This window comes from Myxocyprinus asiaticus, chromosome 25 (genome assembly GCF_019703515.2).
Source record: "Myxocyprinus asiaticus isolate MX2 ecotype Aquarium Trade chromosome 25, UBuf_Myxa_2, whole genome shotgun sequence".
Lineage (NCBI taxonomy): Eukaryota > Metazoa > Chordata > Actinopteri > Cypriniformes > Catostomidae > Myxocyprinus > Myxocyprinus asiaticus.
In genome coordinates, this window is record NC_059368.1 from 10,799,997 (window position 1) to 10,819,697 (window position 19,701).

The 19,701-nt window shown below is 39.2% G+C and overlaps 1 protein-coding gene across 3 annotated transcripts in view; it reads right to left on the minus strand.

Annotated features, from left to right (window-relative positions):
- The window catches only part of LOC127416484 (protein stum homolog), a 47,954-nt gene that overhangs the window by 15,479 nt on the left and 12,774 nt on the right, over positions 1 to 19,701 (minus strand). For all 3 annotated transcript variants that reach the window (XR_007893113.1, XR_007893112.1, XM_051655877.1), the window contains exon 2: positions 4,973 to 5,152. Coding sequence is in view for 1 of the 3 variants with exons in the window: in XM_051655877.1 (XP_051511837.1) it covers positions 4,973 to 5,152 (180 nt within the window). In the remaining 2 variants the exon portion in view is untranslated. The remainder of the gene's footprint in view (positions 1 to 4,972; positions 5,153 to 19,701) is intronic.

Sequence of the window (19,701 nt, forward strand, 5' to 3'; positions counted from 1 at the left end):
AAGCTCACCTCCGATGATGTGTCTGGCAGTTCGCACCACCCTTTGCAGTGCTTTGCAGTGCTTTGCAGTGCTTTGCAGTTGTGGGCGTTGCTATTGCTGTACCAGGCGGAGATGCAGCCAGTCAGATTGCTCTCTACAGTGCTGGTGTAGAACCGTGTGAGGATGTGGCGGTTCATTCCAAACTTTCTCAGCCGTCTCAGGAAGAAGAGGTGCTGATGAGCCTTCTTCACAACGGCTTCAGTGTGGATGGACCATGTTAGTTCCTCAGTGATGTGGACACCCAGGAACTTAAAGCTGCTGACTCTCTCCACTGGTGCTCCATTGATGTGATGGGACTGTGTTCTCTATCTCTTCTCCTGAAGTCCACCACAAGCTCCTTTGTCTTACTAACGTTGAGGGAGAGGTTGTGCTCCTGACACCAGTGTGTCAGAGTGTGCACCTCCTCTCTGTAGGCTGTTTCATCATTGTCAGTGATCAGACCTACCACCGTCATATCATCAGCAAACTTAATGATGGCATTGGAGCTGTGTGTTGCCACACAGTCATGTGTGTACAGGAAATACAGGAGTGGGCTGAGAACACAGCCCTGCGGGGCTCCAGTGTTGAGGTTCAGTGATGAGGAGATGTTGCTGCCTATTCTAACCACCTGGCGTCTGCTTGACAGGAAGTCCAGGATCCAGCTGCACAGCGAGTTGTTTAAGCCCAGAGCCCAGAGTTTCTCATCAAGCTTGGAGGGCACTATGGTGTTGAATGCTGAGCTGTAGTCTACAAACAACATTCTCACATAAGTGTTCTTTTTTTCCAGGTGGGAGAGAGCAGTGTGTATTGTAGATGCAATGGCATCATCAGTGGAGCGGTTGTTGCGGTAAGCAAACTGCAATGGGTCTAGTGAGGGAGGCAGCACAGAGCAGATGTAATCTCTGATTAGTCTCTCAAAGCATTTGCTGATGATGGGGGTCAGAGTAACAGGACGCCAGTCATTTAAGCAAGTTATTTTTGCAAACCCTCTACTTCGCATTTATCTGCGCCTTAGTACCAACATTTTTTCAAAATGATTTTTACGTGGCTCATTGTACATATTGTGGTAGTTTCCTATTTAAATGAACAACAGAGGCACTAAGACAACAACTTTCATTCCCTTTCACACAAATCACGAGTTCAACTGCAGATTATCAGTTCATAAACACTTACTTTTCGCCCTGTTCCTCACAAAATGCTTTTTTATGACATCAAAACACGATAGCGCGTATTTCCCGGGACAGTCTCGTATTTAAACACTTTTTCTAGTGCCCAGACTTATTCTGAAAAAATCTTGTTTTGACCCCTATTTCCCCTCTCCTAAAATTTCTCTATCGCCTATGTGTCTTTCTCAGTCACGTGAGTATTCTTATCAAAGGTAGCCAATTACACCGTGTTATTTGAAGTACATGACTGGATTAAACTATCCAATCACAATCCCCAATCAATAGACGTCCAGTTAGTGAACTGATTGAAGAGTCAGTTTGAAAGAGCACACAGGTGAAATTGCGGCTGGAAAAATGTCAAGGAAGCATGCATGTATATTTAATGAGGATATTCAAAAAAGAGTTTACATTTCTAAAAAAGGAGTCACATACAGAGCCTAGTAAAGTGATGTGTGAGATTTGTGGAGCTTCATGGCATTGCCCATGGAGGCCACGCCGACATCACACAGCATGTGGATGCTGCTACAAGTAAGTGTGCCACACCAAGTGTTAGTGATTGTTTTGTGAAGAAAAGTTCTGAATCTGACAAGGTGCACACAAGTGAAGGACTTTTTGCTTAACATTCTGTTGTGCACGGCCATAGCTTTGCACATTCATGATCTGAGAAAAGTCTTGCAGGCCAGGCTGGAGGAATCATTCATACCCTCTGACATTAAAAAGCAATTGGATGCATTGGTTGAAGCTGGTGACATGCGAGCAGATGATTTCTTTTGTGCAGTGAGAAACTTTTATTCAGCATCGGTGGATTACCTCCAAAATTGGAGCCGCTCACAGAACACAGAAAAACTTGAGTGGGCCCTACTGAGAGACATCCCAGAGTGGAAAGACATTCAGAGCAGCCTCGATCACTTCTACTCCAGAATCCCCTCTCTCAGTTTGACTGACGAAACCACGGCCTTTGTGAGTGGGCTTGCGTGAAAAACATTGTCACTCGTCGCATCACTGAGTGGAGCATGAACAAGACGGCCATGTCTGAGAGATGGACAGATGTTTTTCGTGAGCTGAAGAGCAAGACCATCAACTTTGGAGTCTTAGTCATGGTCGTAGAGTTTGTTTTATGCCTGCCTGGGACATCTGCATCTGTGGAGCGTATGTTCTCATTAACGAAAGCAGCAAGGACACCAGATAAATTTCGACTCAGTGTAACAGTCATGAAGGCAATGCTTTTTGTACATCTTAATTTTGGACTGGACTGCTCTGCATCTTACAATTAACTCTTGAGAGACAAGTGCGCACTGAGAAAAATTGCTGCCAGCGAAAAGTACAAGGTGATAACAGTTACAGATGCGGATGCACCCTCTACTTCGCATTTGTCTGCGCCAAGGTAAGGATACGTCAATTTCATTTTTTCTGGGAGGGGGCTGTCCCATTTTCGACAGGCAGGAATCTGGTCACCCTACTTGTGAGGTGATGCATTATAACATTTGCATTACATAATCAATTAAAGCTGCAAGCAGCGATGAACGGGCCCTTGCACCCTGGTGCACGTTGGGGTTGCTGTGCCAGGGGAATGTCACTCCAGTTTTTTTAGCATTTTGTAGCACTTAAATGTTGTTAAGAGTGTATCACAGTGTAAAACATGTCATTTCCTGTTGCCAGTAGGCGCCGCTATGACTATAACTAAATTTTGGCACATAGAAGTGTTCAGGCCGGGACTCTTATAAAACATGTAAAGTTTGGAGCAGACTGGACATTTTATGTTTGAGATATAACAACTTCCTGTTTCATGGTGAAACATCGAAATTTATCAGGCCGCCACGGACACGCTGTTCAAAGAAAACTCAAAAGCTTCGCAATTTATGATCACCAAGGCTTTTAGATTAGACTGACCGAATATGATGTTGATCTGATTTAATCTCTAGAAGGAGTTTGTTAAAGTAGGAGGCCTGGAAATGGCAAAAACTGAGCAAAAATTGAAGAGAAAAATCACAATGGCTGACTTCCTGTTGGGTTTAGGATATGCTTCTAAGAGACTTTTTTGTACGTGTTGACATGTTACATAAGCCTACCGATTTTCTTACGTGTAGGTGAAACGTGGCGTGAGGGCTGCTTCATTGAAATTTTGTAGGTGGCGCTATTGAGCCATTTTGGCAAAATTTATTCTAAAACCAGTATCATATGTAAATTTCCCCCACTTTTGAGATGTGTGCAAAGTTTCATGAGTTTTCGAGCATGTTTAGGCCTCAAATATGTGACTCGTTTCATATCGAACTTTGTCAGGCCGCCACGGACACGCCCTTCAACGTAAACTCAAAAGCTTCACAATTTAACATCACCAAGGCCTTTAGATTAAGACTGACTAAATATAATGTTGATCTGATTAAATCTCTGGGAGGAGTTTGTTAAAGTACAAGACCTGGAATTGGCTGTTGCCAGTTGGTGGCGCTACAACTATAACTGAATATTGGCACGTATATGTATTCAGGCTGGGACTATTATCAAACATGTGAAGTTTGGGGCAGATTGGACATTTTATGAATGAGTTATAACAACTTCCTTTTTCATGGCGAAACATCGAACTTGTCAGACAGTCACGGCCACGCCGTGCAGTGAAAACTCAAAAGCTTTGCAATTTAGCATCACCAAGGCCTTTAGATTAGAATAACCAAATATGAAGTAGATCTGATTAAATCTCTAGGAGGAGTTTGTTAAAGTACGATACCTGGAAATGGCAAAAACCGAGCAAAAATTGAAGAGAAAAATCAAAATGGCTGACTTCCTGTTGAGTTTAGGGCATGGGTCCAAGAGATTTTTTTGTAGGTATTGGCATGTGTACATACACATGTGTACTGATTTTTGTACGTGTAGGTGAAACGTAGCATAAACCACACATCGTTGAAAGTTTGTAGGTGGCGCTATCGAGCCATTTTGCCACACCTAATTCTGAAACCCATATCAGATGTAAATTTTCACCACTTCTGATGCGTGTGCAAGTTTCATGAGTTTTCGAGTATGTTTAGGCTCTCAAAAATGAGATTCATTTGGGAAAAAAATAATAAACACCTAGAAGAACGATTGGGTACTCGCACCAGCGGTGCTCGGGCCCTAATTATATTTTGAAACTTGTTCAAGCACAATAAAATTTTCCAGTAGCTCAAATGATAGAGCATTTCACTTGTGATGCTAAGGACCATGGTACGAGTCCTGAAGAACACACGTGAGCCGAAAATGTCAACAAAATGACGTGGTTGCTTCAGCAATTGCGTTTCTCATTTCAAATGTGCTTTTATGACATGTTGGGTAGGTTTAAGTTTAAGATTTAGGGTAGGTTTTGTTGATTTAAAACTCAATAGAGCATTAACCTAAAAACCCTTATTTGTTTGGGAGAAAATGGAACTAACTTTTAGCGTCACTCAGTAGACATTTCACCTCGGAACTGATATATAATTTAGCAAAAATGTCGCCACAGTCACGTAATTACATTAACAAAGAACAGGCACCAAATTTTTTGCTTATAATAGAATTTGTAATAAAACAGTATTTAATAAAATAACAACAACTGCTAAATAGAAGCATTTTCTGCTTCTAGTTCTCAAACTGTTGAACCCCACTGTAAATCTGTGGTGCATTAAGCAATGGCTAAAAATCTTAATCCTAAAGTGTATATAGTGTGATTTAAACAAAAGAACAAACAAAAATCTGAATATTATATATATATAAGATGAATAAATGGGAAACCCCTGCCTCCACTCTATCAAAGTCTAGTGGTATTATCAAGGCATACTCACTTGCAAGAATGACCATGTCCATTCCCCAAAATATGCTCATGATCCAGCCCACCATGACGATGGCAGTGAGGATCTGAATGAAGGCAGCTGCAATGTTCAGCCAGAACACGCAGCACATGTGCCGGTCAGGCAGATCCGTCCTCGCTCCGCACAAAACCGTGAAGGCTGAGATGAACGTGCCTGTCACAAAAACATAAAGAGATGCCATCAACAGATGATATGATTCTGTTCTCTGCTTGCAATGGGTAATACAAGCAATATGCCCTAATCTCAATTTATAACCACACACTTATGGGGCTTTTCCACTGCACGGTACAGCTCAACTCGACTCGACTCTTCTCGCTTTTTGGGGGTTTTCCACTGTGGATAGTACCTGGTACCTGATACTTTTTTTAGTACCACCTCGGTCGAGGTTCCAAGCGAGCTGTACTGATACTAAATGTGATGTCAAAACCCTGCAGATCACTGATTGGTCAGAGAGAATCGTCACTACCAGCATCACTGGATTTGCGACACAGGACATCAACCCACTAGTTTTAAAGTTAGCAACAGTGACAGCAATATAATTTGTTCACGTGACTTTCGAATTGTAAAAAGAAATGGCTGTGCGCAAAACCACACCGTTGCCATTAAACAAGGTGCAGACGTTCCTCTCGTTAGCGATGAATGAAACGACGCAAAACGAAAAAGTCTTTCAGGAAGTTTCTAAGCTGTTGGCCACACACGGCTACCACTGGACCTACCAACAGTGTAGGGAAAAGTAAAAAAAACTTAAAAGTGACTACAGAACCATCAAGGACCACAACAGCCGGAGTGGTTCAAACAGAAGAAAGTGGAATTGGTTCGACCAAATGGACACTATCTATGGCAATAAACTGGTGAGCAATGGGAGGGAGAGTGCCCTGGACTCGGCGTTGTTGGAGTCCACGATGTAGGATGGTACGTTCTGTTATGTTAACTCTATATTCTGCTTGAAAGCTTCACTTTATTTAGTTGACCAGCTACTGGAAAGCTTGCTTCTAAAACAGCCAGGCCAATTTAACTGTTACACTGTAAAATCACCATGCAACAACTACTTTATGCAGCACAATGAGCTAGTAGCTATCAGCTAATGGTCATGTTATTGTTTATGGTCAGTAATGTTTGTGTCGCATTTAAGATGATATCACGGCAGTAGAGGCGGTGCAACTATGACGATCAGCCAATAATCCCACCCACATTGAGGCAGCACTAAACTGCAGTGGAAAAGCAAGCTCAGAAAAGTAAAGCGAGCAGAGTTGAGTCGAGTTGAACCGTAACGTGCAGTGGAAAAGTGCCATTACTAAAGGGGCCTGAAACCCTGTAATGGTATCATTCATCATGTTGTGAATTGTAAAGCACATTACAGTGAGGTCAGAGACATAATTATGGTATTAAATATTAACAATGGAGCTTGAATAGAAATAAGATGGTGATTTTAACAGCATTCAGACATGGCTGCCTGTAGGTTTAACCCATAAGGCAGCAGATCTCTGTTTTGAATTGAAAGGAATGCTTGTGCTATAGTATAGTTAAACAGTAAAGAGGCTTGAGGCATGATTTAACTCTCATGAACAATGAGGCTAAAATGTTCTTTGGAAACAGCCTTGCAACATGTTGTTTATGCTGGTCTCATGGACAGTATTTGCTAAAGGATCACGGAATATACTGCATTTTCAGTTTTTGAACAGGGACTGTTAAAGGAATGTTATATCATCCAAAAATGAAAATTCTCTCATCATTTACATACCCTCATGCCATCCCAAATGTGTATGACTTTCTTTCTTCTGCAGAACACAAACAATGATTTTTAGAAAAAAAATCACATAAAGGCAACATAAAAGTAATCCATAAGACTCCAGTGGTTAAATGAATTTCTTCTAAAGTGATACGATCGTTTATAAACGAATCTAAAATATTTTCTGTGGTAATCAACATTATGCTACAAATGCTGTCGATTGAGCTAAACATGTATTGAACCCAGAACATTCACATGCATTTGGTAGACATATTTCTCTAAAGTAAACTACAGTGCATTTAATGTATGCAATGTTTTTATTAATATGTGTTCCCTGAGATTTAAATCCACACCCTTGGCTAATGCCATGCTCTGCCAGTTGAGCTACAGGTGTGTAAGTTTCACTTTTCACACCTTTTAAGTCTTATATCTGTGTAACAGAGCTGGCCAAGAGATGGACTTGTTTTTTTGTTTTTTTGTTTTTTTTTATGTATACGCCCACAGCTTCATATGATTCTTTTTACAATATTATAAACAGGTTATATTAGCCTAGTGGCTAACTAAAATGTTAGTAGTTTAACTACTGCTGGTAGATTGTGTCTGTATAAGCTTTAATGTTTAAATTCATCCATATAATAAATTGTATTTTCTCTCTGGTACCTTCAAAGTTTGGTGTTTATTTTAAATACAGGATAAATGCATTGTTTTATATTTTATCTCCACGAAACTGGACACGATATCAACCATTGCAGGATACAAAAAGATTCTTTTGATTCTTGTCATCTCAAGTTAGTCATATTTTATAACAATATATGCATTGTCCATAATCCACATAACTTCATTTTGGAAATAAAAATCTACTGGCCCACACATTTTTATTTGTCATTTTTGTCATTTTTGTTTTTTAAGGTTTAGAGACTGAAAATATCTATCTGTAACTGTATAACTATTCTCTTGTCTTATAGCAGTCATCGGCGTGTAATAATCATTAATGTATGAATCAAATAAAGGCCATATATTTTTCTGTCCCTCTGTAATATACCTGTATGTGACAAAGTGTAAGACATGATATACTAAAATAAGATTTTAATCCCAAATCAAATTGAAACAGAAATAAGACTCAAAACAGAATCAAGCAAATAAAAAACATCATCCATACCAAACAAATTTACTCCAAATACTCAGCAACCTCTCATATTCTTTAGAAGACTAAAATCCCAGATGCTCAAAAGTTACTCTGCTATACTATACCACTAATATAAAAAAGGTTTAAGGAAAACGATCATTATCGCACTCTGTCAACTTTTTATTTACACATAATGCTACATACTGTACATGCTGAATAAAATGTTTGTATTTAAAACATCCAGTATATCACGGCTCCAAATGTTTTAAATCCATCAAAACATGGATTTAGTCTACTATGTAATGGATGTCTGTGACGTAGTAGATGAAATCCACTACGTCATCGTGCTACAGTCTTCAGTGAGGACTTCTTGTTGTGGCTTAATCTCGATGTGTTGGATTTATTTATTTGTGTTATGTCTTAATTTATTTGTGTTGTGGCTTAATTTATTTGTGTTGTGAGTTAATATCTTTGTGTTGTGAGTTAATGCTGTGTTGTGAGCTAATTATGCTGTGTTGTGGCTGAATTTAATTGTGTTGTGGCTTGATTTCTTTGTGTTGTGAACTTTTGTTTGCTTTGTAAATTTCGTTGTGTTGTGCACCTCTGGGCCACCATATGCACTTTATTGTAAAGTGTTACCACATAAATCCTACCCCCTTGAAACACAATATTCAAAACGAAGCCAAACAAACACCACTCGAGCAAAAGAAAAAGCAACTCTGCATCAAAAAGGATCATTTAAATAGACCTGGTTCTACCCAACCCATATAAGGAAGGTAGCCTAAGTATGAAGTGACAGCAATCAATGATTAAATTAATTTACAAAACAAACCCCAAAATAATTCCAATAATATACCCATAAGCATACAAATGTAAGCATAAATAAACAAATGCATTAATTAATCTTCAAAACTATATCAAATGTGTGAACATGTGAGTAAGGGACCGAAATGGTATGATCCAATTTCCTGCAGGAGGGGAACAAAAATGCAGCCAATGCTCCCTTCTCTCTTTTGTCTGATGGTATTTGGAAATGCTGCAGCCACTCCTTTAATTCCAGCTTGTTTGGAGGTAGTGATGAGAAAATGAAGCTTCCTGAAGCAACGAGGCATTCAAAACAAATGTATTAAAAAATGGGTTCATTACTCGAAGCTTCTGTATATGGTTGAATTTACTGCCATCTGGCGGTAAAGAAAAAATTAAGCACACCTAGGAAGCCGCTGTGGCTAACAACATTTTGACGCAATAAAATGTATTATCAATGCAACAGTAGTTGTATGTAGTTTTTGTGTTTTATTCTATAAAGTGTTTATAAATGAGTAATAACCAAAATGAATGCTCAAGCCTTCCCTTATTGTGTTACAGTTACTGTGTTTTGTTAAAAATATATAAAAACAATGTATGAAAGTAAATAAATAACTGAATATTAACGTGTAGATCTGAAAACATACTGAGTAACATCTGAGTAACATTTTATTAACAGGGGTTTTACAATGTGCTAATGTGACTGTATTGGGTTCAAACTTGTACTAGGATTTGCGCTTCATTTGAACCATCGAAGCAGTCACATTATTTTCAGACAAATGAAGCTTTGGATGTCACAGATCATGTGGGTTTTCCGAAACGAATCAAGCTCTGATACAGTGCTTCAGTATGAAATGTGTTGCTTTTTCGACACAAACTTCAAAGCTTTGGTGTCAAACATCACATCACTATTTGTAGGTAAAGCAGCTAAACTCTAGATATATATATATATATATATATATATATATATATATATATATATATATATATATATATATATATATATATATATATATATATATATATATATATATATATATATATATATATATATATATATATATAAACACTATCTTAACTGTCTTGTGTTTTGTGATCATTTGAAATGTTTAAAATGAGCAGTGGCATATCAGGCTCATTATTTCTGGTGGGGCACATACAAACATCCCTAATAATTTAATCTCAGCACAAAACACCACTAAAACGTACGCATCCACATCAAAAAGCTCAAGTGATCGTGAAAGCAAACCAGATTTAAGCAAATCGTCAAAGGCTACGCAAGCATATTATCTCACTAACATGCATGAACATCATAATAAAACTAATCAAAATAAAAGACTGAATATTTTCAGTTATTGTATTCTAATACAAACTAATGCATCAACAACACCTCAAAGCAGTGACATACAATTCATTGAAATGATGAGCGGTGCGCTTTAACTAAGCCAACCAGCAACACATGAGAATAAAATTAGATAAATTTACTGATTAAATTCACTATGCAGGTCTGCACTCAAAAGCAGTAAGTTCTGAGGACCATGAATGAATGAATGAATGTTACACTTATATAGTGCATTTCTGACACTACCATGTCAGCTTAACATTCATACTGTATGATCAAATCTTTTGATTGTGTAAGAGGCAAAAGCAAACATGCCTCTCAGGCTATCACTGAACGCTCATTGCACATGCGCACGACGTTCTCCAAATCTACCTTTATTAACAAGAAGGACGACAGGCTAGACCCCCCCCCCCCCACCCCCCGCAAAGCAAATGAGAACCATTAAATGGCTTTAACGCAACAGACCTAAATAATTATAGAATTTATCAAAATAATATCTACTGTTGTCTTGTATAATGGACATAACACGTTTAAGATGTGGAAATTATATTATTTTTTAAAATAAATGTATTATTATGCCACAGTTTTTTCACAAACTGCCACATCTGGTAAGGTGCAGCCCCACCTGCCCCTAATGTAGAGACACCTCTGGAATTGAGTACATACTGTAGATTATTTATATATCACTAAATTTAACAGAACAAAATCAAACTGATAGTACTATGGTAGAACCAGACATTAACATTAAAATGCGTGGTGCGCTACACGCCCGCCACAACATAAACTCATCTTAACAAGTCGAATAGTTTGTGTATGCAAGAGTGTTTAGATTTAAGAGTCTCCATGAATATGACTGATTTGGTACAGACATAATGAACACACAAAATGTAACAAAGAAATTAAATTGTACAAGTCTTTTTTTTTCTTAAGCAATTGTCTGTTTGAATTCTTGGAAAGTTAAACATGGTAACTTGGCAAGACATCTCTTGTCAGATACATCTCTTTTGTCCCCTTCAAACCAGGGCAATTAGGTTATAAATAGCCCTCCATTTTTGTAAGACCGATAAGCATAATTTACACTGAAGGAGTTCAAGGGAGCAGGCAGCAGTGTGTCGGTCTGTATGGCTGCTGGTGTGCTGCCAAGTGCAGTTTAGCATCTCATTAGTGCTATCTCAATAGTTGGTTTCAAATGAGAAGGACAACTGCAGAACTGTTTATTATAGCCCACAAAACTGAATAAAAAAAAAATAAAAAAAAAATCTCCTTATTATGGGAAATTGACTTCATGCTTATAGATGAAAATAACAGCTTTTAAAAACTGAACCCAATATATGGCCTGTCATTGTGTCCAGTCATTTACAGCTGGTTGTGCTTTAGGGCCTAAATTTTACATTACATCAACTGGTGACCCAACAGAGTACCAAAACTGTTTCTGGAACAAATGTAAACAGAAATATTGTTGCATCAAAAAATACTGGAAGCGTTTGGGCCTTCCTTTTGTTGATGTATTTAAGTCTATTTATTTTGCTATCCTACAGTAACTATGCAAGATTATATGGTTAGTTCCGAAATCAGGCAGCAGCTGATTTCCATCAGAAATAAGCTAAGTTCTCATCATATCCATCAAATGCATTCAGATTTAGTCATGGGTCTAGGCCTTCTGTTGCCTATGCAGTCTGTTCATCATAACACATCTGCATCAATATTAAAAGGCAATATTTAATGTCAACAGCGCATTCGCTCTCATAGTAATGGCAGGCAACCACACGTCAATAGCGTGATCACATGAGGGTAACTCGGTCAGGTTCACTCACATGTAATTCACCGTGTTGCATGCCTGAGTGTTCCCCATCGGGGGATTAAGATCAATACTCAGGCATGTTAGGATGTACAGTGCTTATCGTACGGGGTCTCATCACTCCATTCAGTAAGATATCCCTGTTTTTTGGTCGCTCTTAATTACGTAGCGTGCGTTTTCCAATACAAGGTACCATCCCTATGCCCTACTCACTAGGAAAGACAGAGCTCATGATGTGGGCACTCCGAGGAAGCATGACATTACAGTTAATATAGTCTTCACTAAAGTCAGCTGCAGAATATTTGAAAGGGTCCTTAGTGAAATAATTAACTTATTTAGTTCGGTTCAACATTTCGAGCAGTGTTCCCTACCCGAGTGCCTTCAAGGGCGCATTAATGCCGCTTTGGAAAACGCAGTGTTTTCTTAATCTATACATACTTTCTCGTTCCCTCAAAAGCACCACTGTTGCGGCACGCCTCTGACACCTAGCGGTAGTCTCCGCACTGCATTCCCTTATCAGATAATTTCATTATCACCTATATGATCAGGTCATACAGGGGGTAATTCCTTTTTCACGGCATATTTACGCTTTATTACTCATTCAGGCATCATTAAAGTGCAGAACTTTTTATCGTATGTCTTCATAAATCATTCACTTTCATCTTTGGTTGGACTATGTTTCAGTCTACGGGAATCTTCAAGCACTGAGGCTTTATCAATGTTCCAAACTTCAAAGCTCATGAGTTTAACAGTCATGTCAACCTAACTACAGTACTTTTAATTTAAGTATCAATGCATTTCAGTATGATGCTGTTCACTTTTAATGCGCGTGGTCGGGGATGTTACATTTAGTAGCAGGTAAGTAGGTTTGGCAATCATTGGATAAATCCTGTGCCGAATCATTGGATAAATCCTGTGTCGAACTTTTTGCATTCAGGGCAACTTTCATCAGCAGCAGGCAGTAGGATTCACTCTTCTGGAGATCACAATGCCAGAGAGGTGTTCTCGCAGCAGATACCTAAATTCAGCTCAGTGGAGCTGCATGTCATGGTCTGCTGGTTTTAAGGGCATAATATATATATATATATATATATATATATATATATATATATAAGAAAACACGGGCCCGCCACGTCTCTCGAATTTCTTGGCATCATGCTCAATTCTCTAAACATGCAAGCTTCCCTACCTAAAGAAACGCAACAGGATCAGGTCTATTTGCACATCGTTCTATGGGTCTCATAACGCGATCTCCTGTCCCTATTAGGCCACCTAAATTTTGCCATGTGCATCATTCCTCAAGGCCGCTCCTTCATTTCCCGCCTCCTCACACTAGCCCATTCTGGAGACAACCTATCCTACATACTAATCGATGATGGCTGCCGCTCGGACCTCCTCTTCTGGTCACAGCTAATAAATCACTGAAATGGCATTTCCTTTTTTCACAAAAAAAACAAAAACAAAAACAAAAAAACAAAAATGAATCTCCGGACGACAATTCTGCAGTCGTCACTATAATCAATTAGGCCGGTGCTCCTCTAGCCATCATGTGCCTTATGAGACGTCTGACATGGCAGAGCATTTCCTGCAACTTCATTATCTCAGCCAGACACATTCCTGGGTTTTTCAATGTAATCGCTGACTCTCTCTCTCGTTTTGCTTCCAGGAGTTCCACAGACCATGCCCCCCCCGCCAGCAAAAAAAAAAAAAAAAAAAAACATTCCCTGCCACCCCTCTCAGACCTCCTGCTGGATTAAGCCCCTCCTTACTTCCCCATTTAAATTCTGCTCCAACTCTCATGCAGAAAGGACTTGCCCGGTCCACATTTACTTCCTACAACTCTGCCTGGGCCCACTATTCCTCCTCCTGCCAATCACACAGTATTCCTTTATTTTCCGTTCTGATCTTCCAGTGTGCGTGTTAATTTCCTTTTGTTTTCACACTAGACATCTCAAATTTCCTCCCCTATTCATCACTCCATCCCTAGCCCCCATGTTGCGCTACTGGTTCAGAAACCACTGCACCGCTACCCTAAAACATTGTGGTCTCTCCCCTCATGTCTTCTCGGGGCACTTTTTTTTGCATCGGAGCAGTTACTACTGCCACTCTTTGAGGTATACCGGAGTCCACTGTCAAGATGCTCGGCCGCTGGTCTTCCTCATCCTACCTGAAATATAGTCGACCTAACCCAAATCATTAAACAAGCTCAACTCTCCATCAGCCATAAGTTTTCATACCTATCTGGTGGTGGTTGGTGGCTCTCTCTCATCACATCTTTCCCTACACAATGATTCAATTCAAGCACGTCCATTGTTTTGTAAGGATAATGCATAACTATGTCTACCCTCCTCACCAGGGCTTCCATAATCTCAAGCATGGTTTCCTTTGCATGGGTATTGCACAAACCAGCTCGCCCTCATGGGAAAGCTCACTATCATGGGATATCTTTCAACAGTGTATTGCACGACAACATCGCCATTATCGTATGGCTTTATGTATGCTGTTCACCTTGGCAAAGATAACCATCAAACAATGTCCGCTCTCATCAGAGGGTTCATAATCAAATGTTGTTTTCTTTCAATGAAAGGTATTGCACGCAACGTCGCCATTATCGTATGGCTTTACACTACGTTGTTCACCTTTTGGCAAAGATATCTCAAACGACTCTTTCCTCGTTAAAGGGTTTTCATAATCAAATATTGTTTATCTTTCAACAAAGATACTGCACAACAACGCTAGCCTAACGTAGGGCCTCATACCATGCTGTTCATCTTTGGCAAAGATTCTGCACAACCAGGGGCTCCTCAACGGAGGGCCTAAAATCACACTCAAGGACAAGGATAAAATAAATTAAAAAAAAAAAAATAAAATAAACCCGGACAAGGACAAAATCAAACTCAAGGAGGAAAATAAACAAAACAAAACAAAAAAAAAAACGAACGCACGGCTTTTTCTATTGCAAAGGTATTGCACAACCATGCCAGAGATATTGTGCATTTCATGTCAAATCTAGGTGTTCACATCTCTTTTCGTTCCCCTCTTCCCCAGATTGAACGCCTAACACAAGACCTGGTTTGTACCTGAATGGATCTTCTCTTTTGGGGGCAGTATTCTACTTTCTCTCTTTTGGGGTAGGCTCCTCGCCCCTGCCTCCTACCTCCGGCACGATATGACGGTTCCGAGTACAACTTCTTCGGACTGCCAGACGGGGCTTACGCCAAAGAGAGACATTACGTTTCTGTTTTATATTCATAAAATAAATGTCATCTTAAATTTCACTCAAGTCTGCGAGTCTTCCTGATAGAAATATAATTAATTCCAAATAATTCTGAATTGTCTGGTAATCATTAGCTTGCACTTCAGAAGCTCGGCGGCAATGGGTTCAAAGTTGAAATATGTTAAATTTGAGCGGAGCGTCAACAGACCCTCCAAGGGAGAACAAGCTGCGCAGCAGGCTTGTAAGAATTAACATGCTTAAGTGGTAAAATACTGACTAACAAAAGACGCGAAAAATGTATCACATCACAAAGGTTCCGCCCTCTAACCAGTGTTCAGAACTCACACGGAGCTGAATAAAATGTCAGAATCTAATGTCAAATCGGTACATGCCTTAATCGCAATTTTAAAAAAAATGTACGCATTATACATTTTTAATTCATCGCATCCGTTAACGCTGACAGCACTACTATTTTGTAAACTTTACCCTGCAACCCAAACCCCAAACCTACACCCAACGATCAGAGGAGTACAAATGTAATGTCAGGGGGAAAAAGGAAACCTCCACATCGTACTCTTCAATAATCATACGAACGCAATTACTTCCTTGTTTCAATGCGGGATGCAAACCTGAGTGTTCCACGCTGCTGACGCTTGAGCCGATGCAAAAATGTCTGATGGGAGATGGTGCTTGTCAGTGAGTCAGCATAATGTGGCCGATCCTGGACTGGTACTGGATTTTTCGGAAACAACATGCAGACTTTCTGTGTGTTCAGGTTGGCCCATGATCCCATTAGAACAGCCCTGCTGAAAAAGCAAACAAACATCCTAAACCAAACTGATCTGGCATGCTGGTCTTAGCTGGTTTGAGTGTCTAACCGGTCTAACCATACTGGAACACTAGGCATTTCTGTCATTCAAAGACCTGGAGACTGTAATTCATGCCTTTATTTCATCCAGGCTTGATTACTGTAATGCACTCTATCTGGGAATTTCTCAGTCTTCACTGTCATGCCTTCAGTTAGTCCAGAACGCTGCTGCTAGACTTTTAACTGGGACTAAAAAGAGGGATAGTATATCTCCAGTGTTGGCCTCTCTCCACTGGCTTCCTGTCAAATACAGAATCCAATTTAATATCCTATTGTTTGTCTATAAGGGTCTGTATGGTTTGGCTCCTCATTATATTGCGGATCTCCTCTCTCACCATCACACCTCTAGACCTCTCTGGTCATCAAATATTCTGCAGCTGACTGTTCCCAGGTCACACCTAAAACTGAAGGGTGACCGTGCCTTCTCGATTGCAGCCCCATGACTCTGGAATAATTTACCTCCACATATAAGGTCTTCCCCAACTTTTGATGGTTTTAAATCTCTTCTTAAAACTCATTTGTTTTCTGTAGCTTATGGAAATATGCAGGTTTAGTGGTTCTCTTTTATTGTCATTGTGTCTTTCATGTTGTCCTTGTGTTTTGCTATGAATTTTGTAATTACTGATTTTGTACAGCACTTTGGCCAACTGTCGTTGTTTTAAATGTGCTATATAAATAAAAGTGACTGACTGACTGACTGACTAGCTGACCAGCAAACCAGCTAAGGTTGGTTTAAAATGCTTTTTCAGCAGGTAGACCTGTGACCCATTTTTTCATGTTCCACCGAGAACCACTACTAGTCGACAGTGTAGTCTGGTGGTATGAAATGCTGAGTTTTTTTTTTTTTTTTTGTTATGGGAACCAGCCCCTAAAATGTATCTTTTGGAAGGGGCTTTCCAAGTTGACAGAAAAATAAAATAAAATTAATCATTTACAGTATAACTGCTTCAAAGTCTCTTATTCCCAAGGCCCTTAAGCAAACAATATTCTTATTATCTGAAACAAAGAAGCTGCAGCTTACGACAGACACCAAGGAACTAAAGAACAAATCTACAAAATGGAAAATAACCATTTATCCCACCCATTCCCACTTCAAAAGTCTATCCTTCCCCTGATTTCTGTTTGCATGGTTGAGTGAACACTCTCAGTGTTCAGAGACAAACAGAGCCTTGGGTGTTTGTAGCCCTCTAATTACAGTCTATGATGTGAAGACCCCCACTCTACCATATTATCAGACACATACAGTACACACGCACACTGCAAATCAACTGTGTGATGTTTCATTGGGCTGTCAGCTATGCTTCCACTTGTCACGCTGCATAGGAAACCCTGGCTAATGTCTAATTTAGAGGCCACTTCAGTTCTCATAATAACACAAAAGAGACACACACATTCGCACCCATTCCATCTATGAGGAAAGGATGCACATAGATAAGAGACAGAGGGGTCCTGGTTCCTGCACATTAGGCTCCAGATGACTATAATTTTCCTTGGCCTCCCTCAAATGCACCCACTGCCAGTGTGGGTGGTTAATTATCCCATTTGGTTCCCTTTCTTTTGAGAGAGACGAATGTTGAAAGAGGGTAGAATTCACTGAAAAGTTTTGTGCAAGGTATTTTAGCGCAAAAGGCTGCATCTTATTCACCTAACCAGCTGCAATCCAGTTAACCAGGTGCTAAATGCACTAAATTGCACTAGTTAATATCATTATTTTCAGCCTAATTTTGATGTAAATTAGGCTATCATATATAGGTATAATAGCCTAATTTGTTCGGAAAGTAGGGAGTAAAAAGCATGGAGTAAAAGTAATTTTATTAAAAAGATTTGTTTGTGTACATTTTCTGTTGATGGCAGCAGTAATTCGATGGTAAACAATGTAGAAGTAAACAATGTAGCAAGAGATGATCATTAGTAAAAGATGATCAAAAGATGGAGAAGACCATTAAAACTGGCCATGTATTCAGATGAGCGTTGCAGTCAGGCATAAGCTTTTTGCATTGCCAATTCATGTGCCTGAATTGCAGGTAGGTTGAACAGGTTGTATTAAACATATCTGTTATATAAACACCTCCAGTATAAATAGCCATGGTGACCTTTTGGTGTTTTTGCATGGAACAAAAATCAGTCTCCACTTATCTCCTCTCAGCATCGCTCATCCTTGTGGGCAGCGCTAGCGTCTCTTAAGAGCCTCAGTGGAGCTTGTGGATGCACCATTCAATACGTATTTTTCAGGAAATCATTCACAAGTCTACTCACTTGTTGACTGCACAAATTGATTTGAGTTTCTTCAAGTCATTGAGCATGATTTGTCACACCATTGGATAAAAACATGACCTTCAGTCTTACGAAAGACACATTTCAACACTTTCCTTATTGTCTCCCCCTCTTCATATGTAAATAGAGTGCAACAGCAGGGTTCAGGAGGTAACAATGCCATTAAAAATTTCTATAGGGAAATGGATTTTCAGCAATAATGTATAAACCTTTCAAAATTTACCAATCATGAGCTCCAAGGTTGTTATGAGCAATGGTATTGTATATGCTTCTGTAGAAGCCTTTAGTCGCTAGCTCCCTAACATTATAGTTAAAGTCAACATGAATCAGCATTTGCGACCTGTTTTACTTCCGTGACATAATTGTCAGTGGAATAGAATATTCAATGAAAAAGTACTACTTCATTTTATCCATTGGGAATTGAAATAAATCACTTAAAAAATTTGGACATTACATACCAAAATGGAGCCAGACAGAATGAGAGTACACTAGAGGTGGCGCTGATGTTTCAGTGATTGACTTGATTTACATTTAACATTGCTATTTGACGAAGAAGCAATGTGGAAATAAACAATAGCAAGTGTAACACACGAACAGTATGATTTGGCTGTTGTCATTTGGATGTACTATTGAAATGATGTAAGTAGTGCATCTATTGTGTTCTGCGGGTGAACGGTGCCTTGAGGTGCCATCTCATAGAAACACAAAATCACTTTCCCTGACTGTGCCCCGCTGGTGGAACGACCTGCCGAACTCCACCCGAGCATCTGTTTCTCTAGCCTCTTTCAAAAAACACTAGAGCACTTGACCCCTACCTAATAATGTACTCTCTGCTTCAAATACAAAAAAAACAAAAAAAACAATTACATTAAATTAAATAAATAAAAGCACTCCATTCTTCCTCTGTTCTCTCACCTTCCTTGCTGTACTGTACTTCTCCAAGCAATTTTTGAAACATGTATTACAGCACGTTGCCACCTACTGTCTCCTTTGGGATGAATCGCTTCCATTGTTCTTCTCATTTGTAAGTCGCTTTGGATAAAAGCGTCTGCTAAATGAATAAATGTAAATGTAAATCTATTTAGACCCAAAAAGTGCCTGAGAAAATGCTTATGTGTAGGTTATGTGTTTGACAGCCAGTCGGGTCTCATGAAATTTAAATTGGGAAGTAATGAATCCAGCTCTCTATTTGCATAATCTCTTTGATATATGAAAAATAAAACATCCAAATATATCAGATTATATTTTATTTTATTATTTTCTAATTGTCTTGAATGTTTAGAAAATGTGACACTTTCGGGGCATTTTGTTGATCCATTTGTGATAGATATACTGCACGTGCCTGGCCACTAAAGATCAGAGTTATGTAAGAATGTTTGGCGAAACACCCATGCATTTAAAGGTTAAAATAGCTATTTGGCTATTGGTTATTATTATTATCATAACTAATGCTACTACTGACTAATGAGCTATTATTCTTATTTAATAAAAGGAAAAAGAAAAGCTATTAAGATTACAAAAACATCAATTGTTTTACTTTAGAA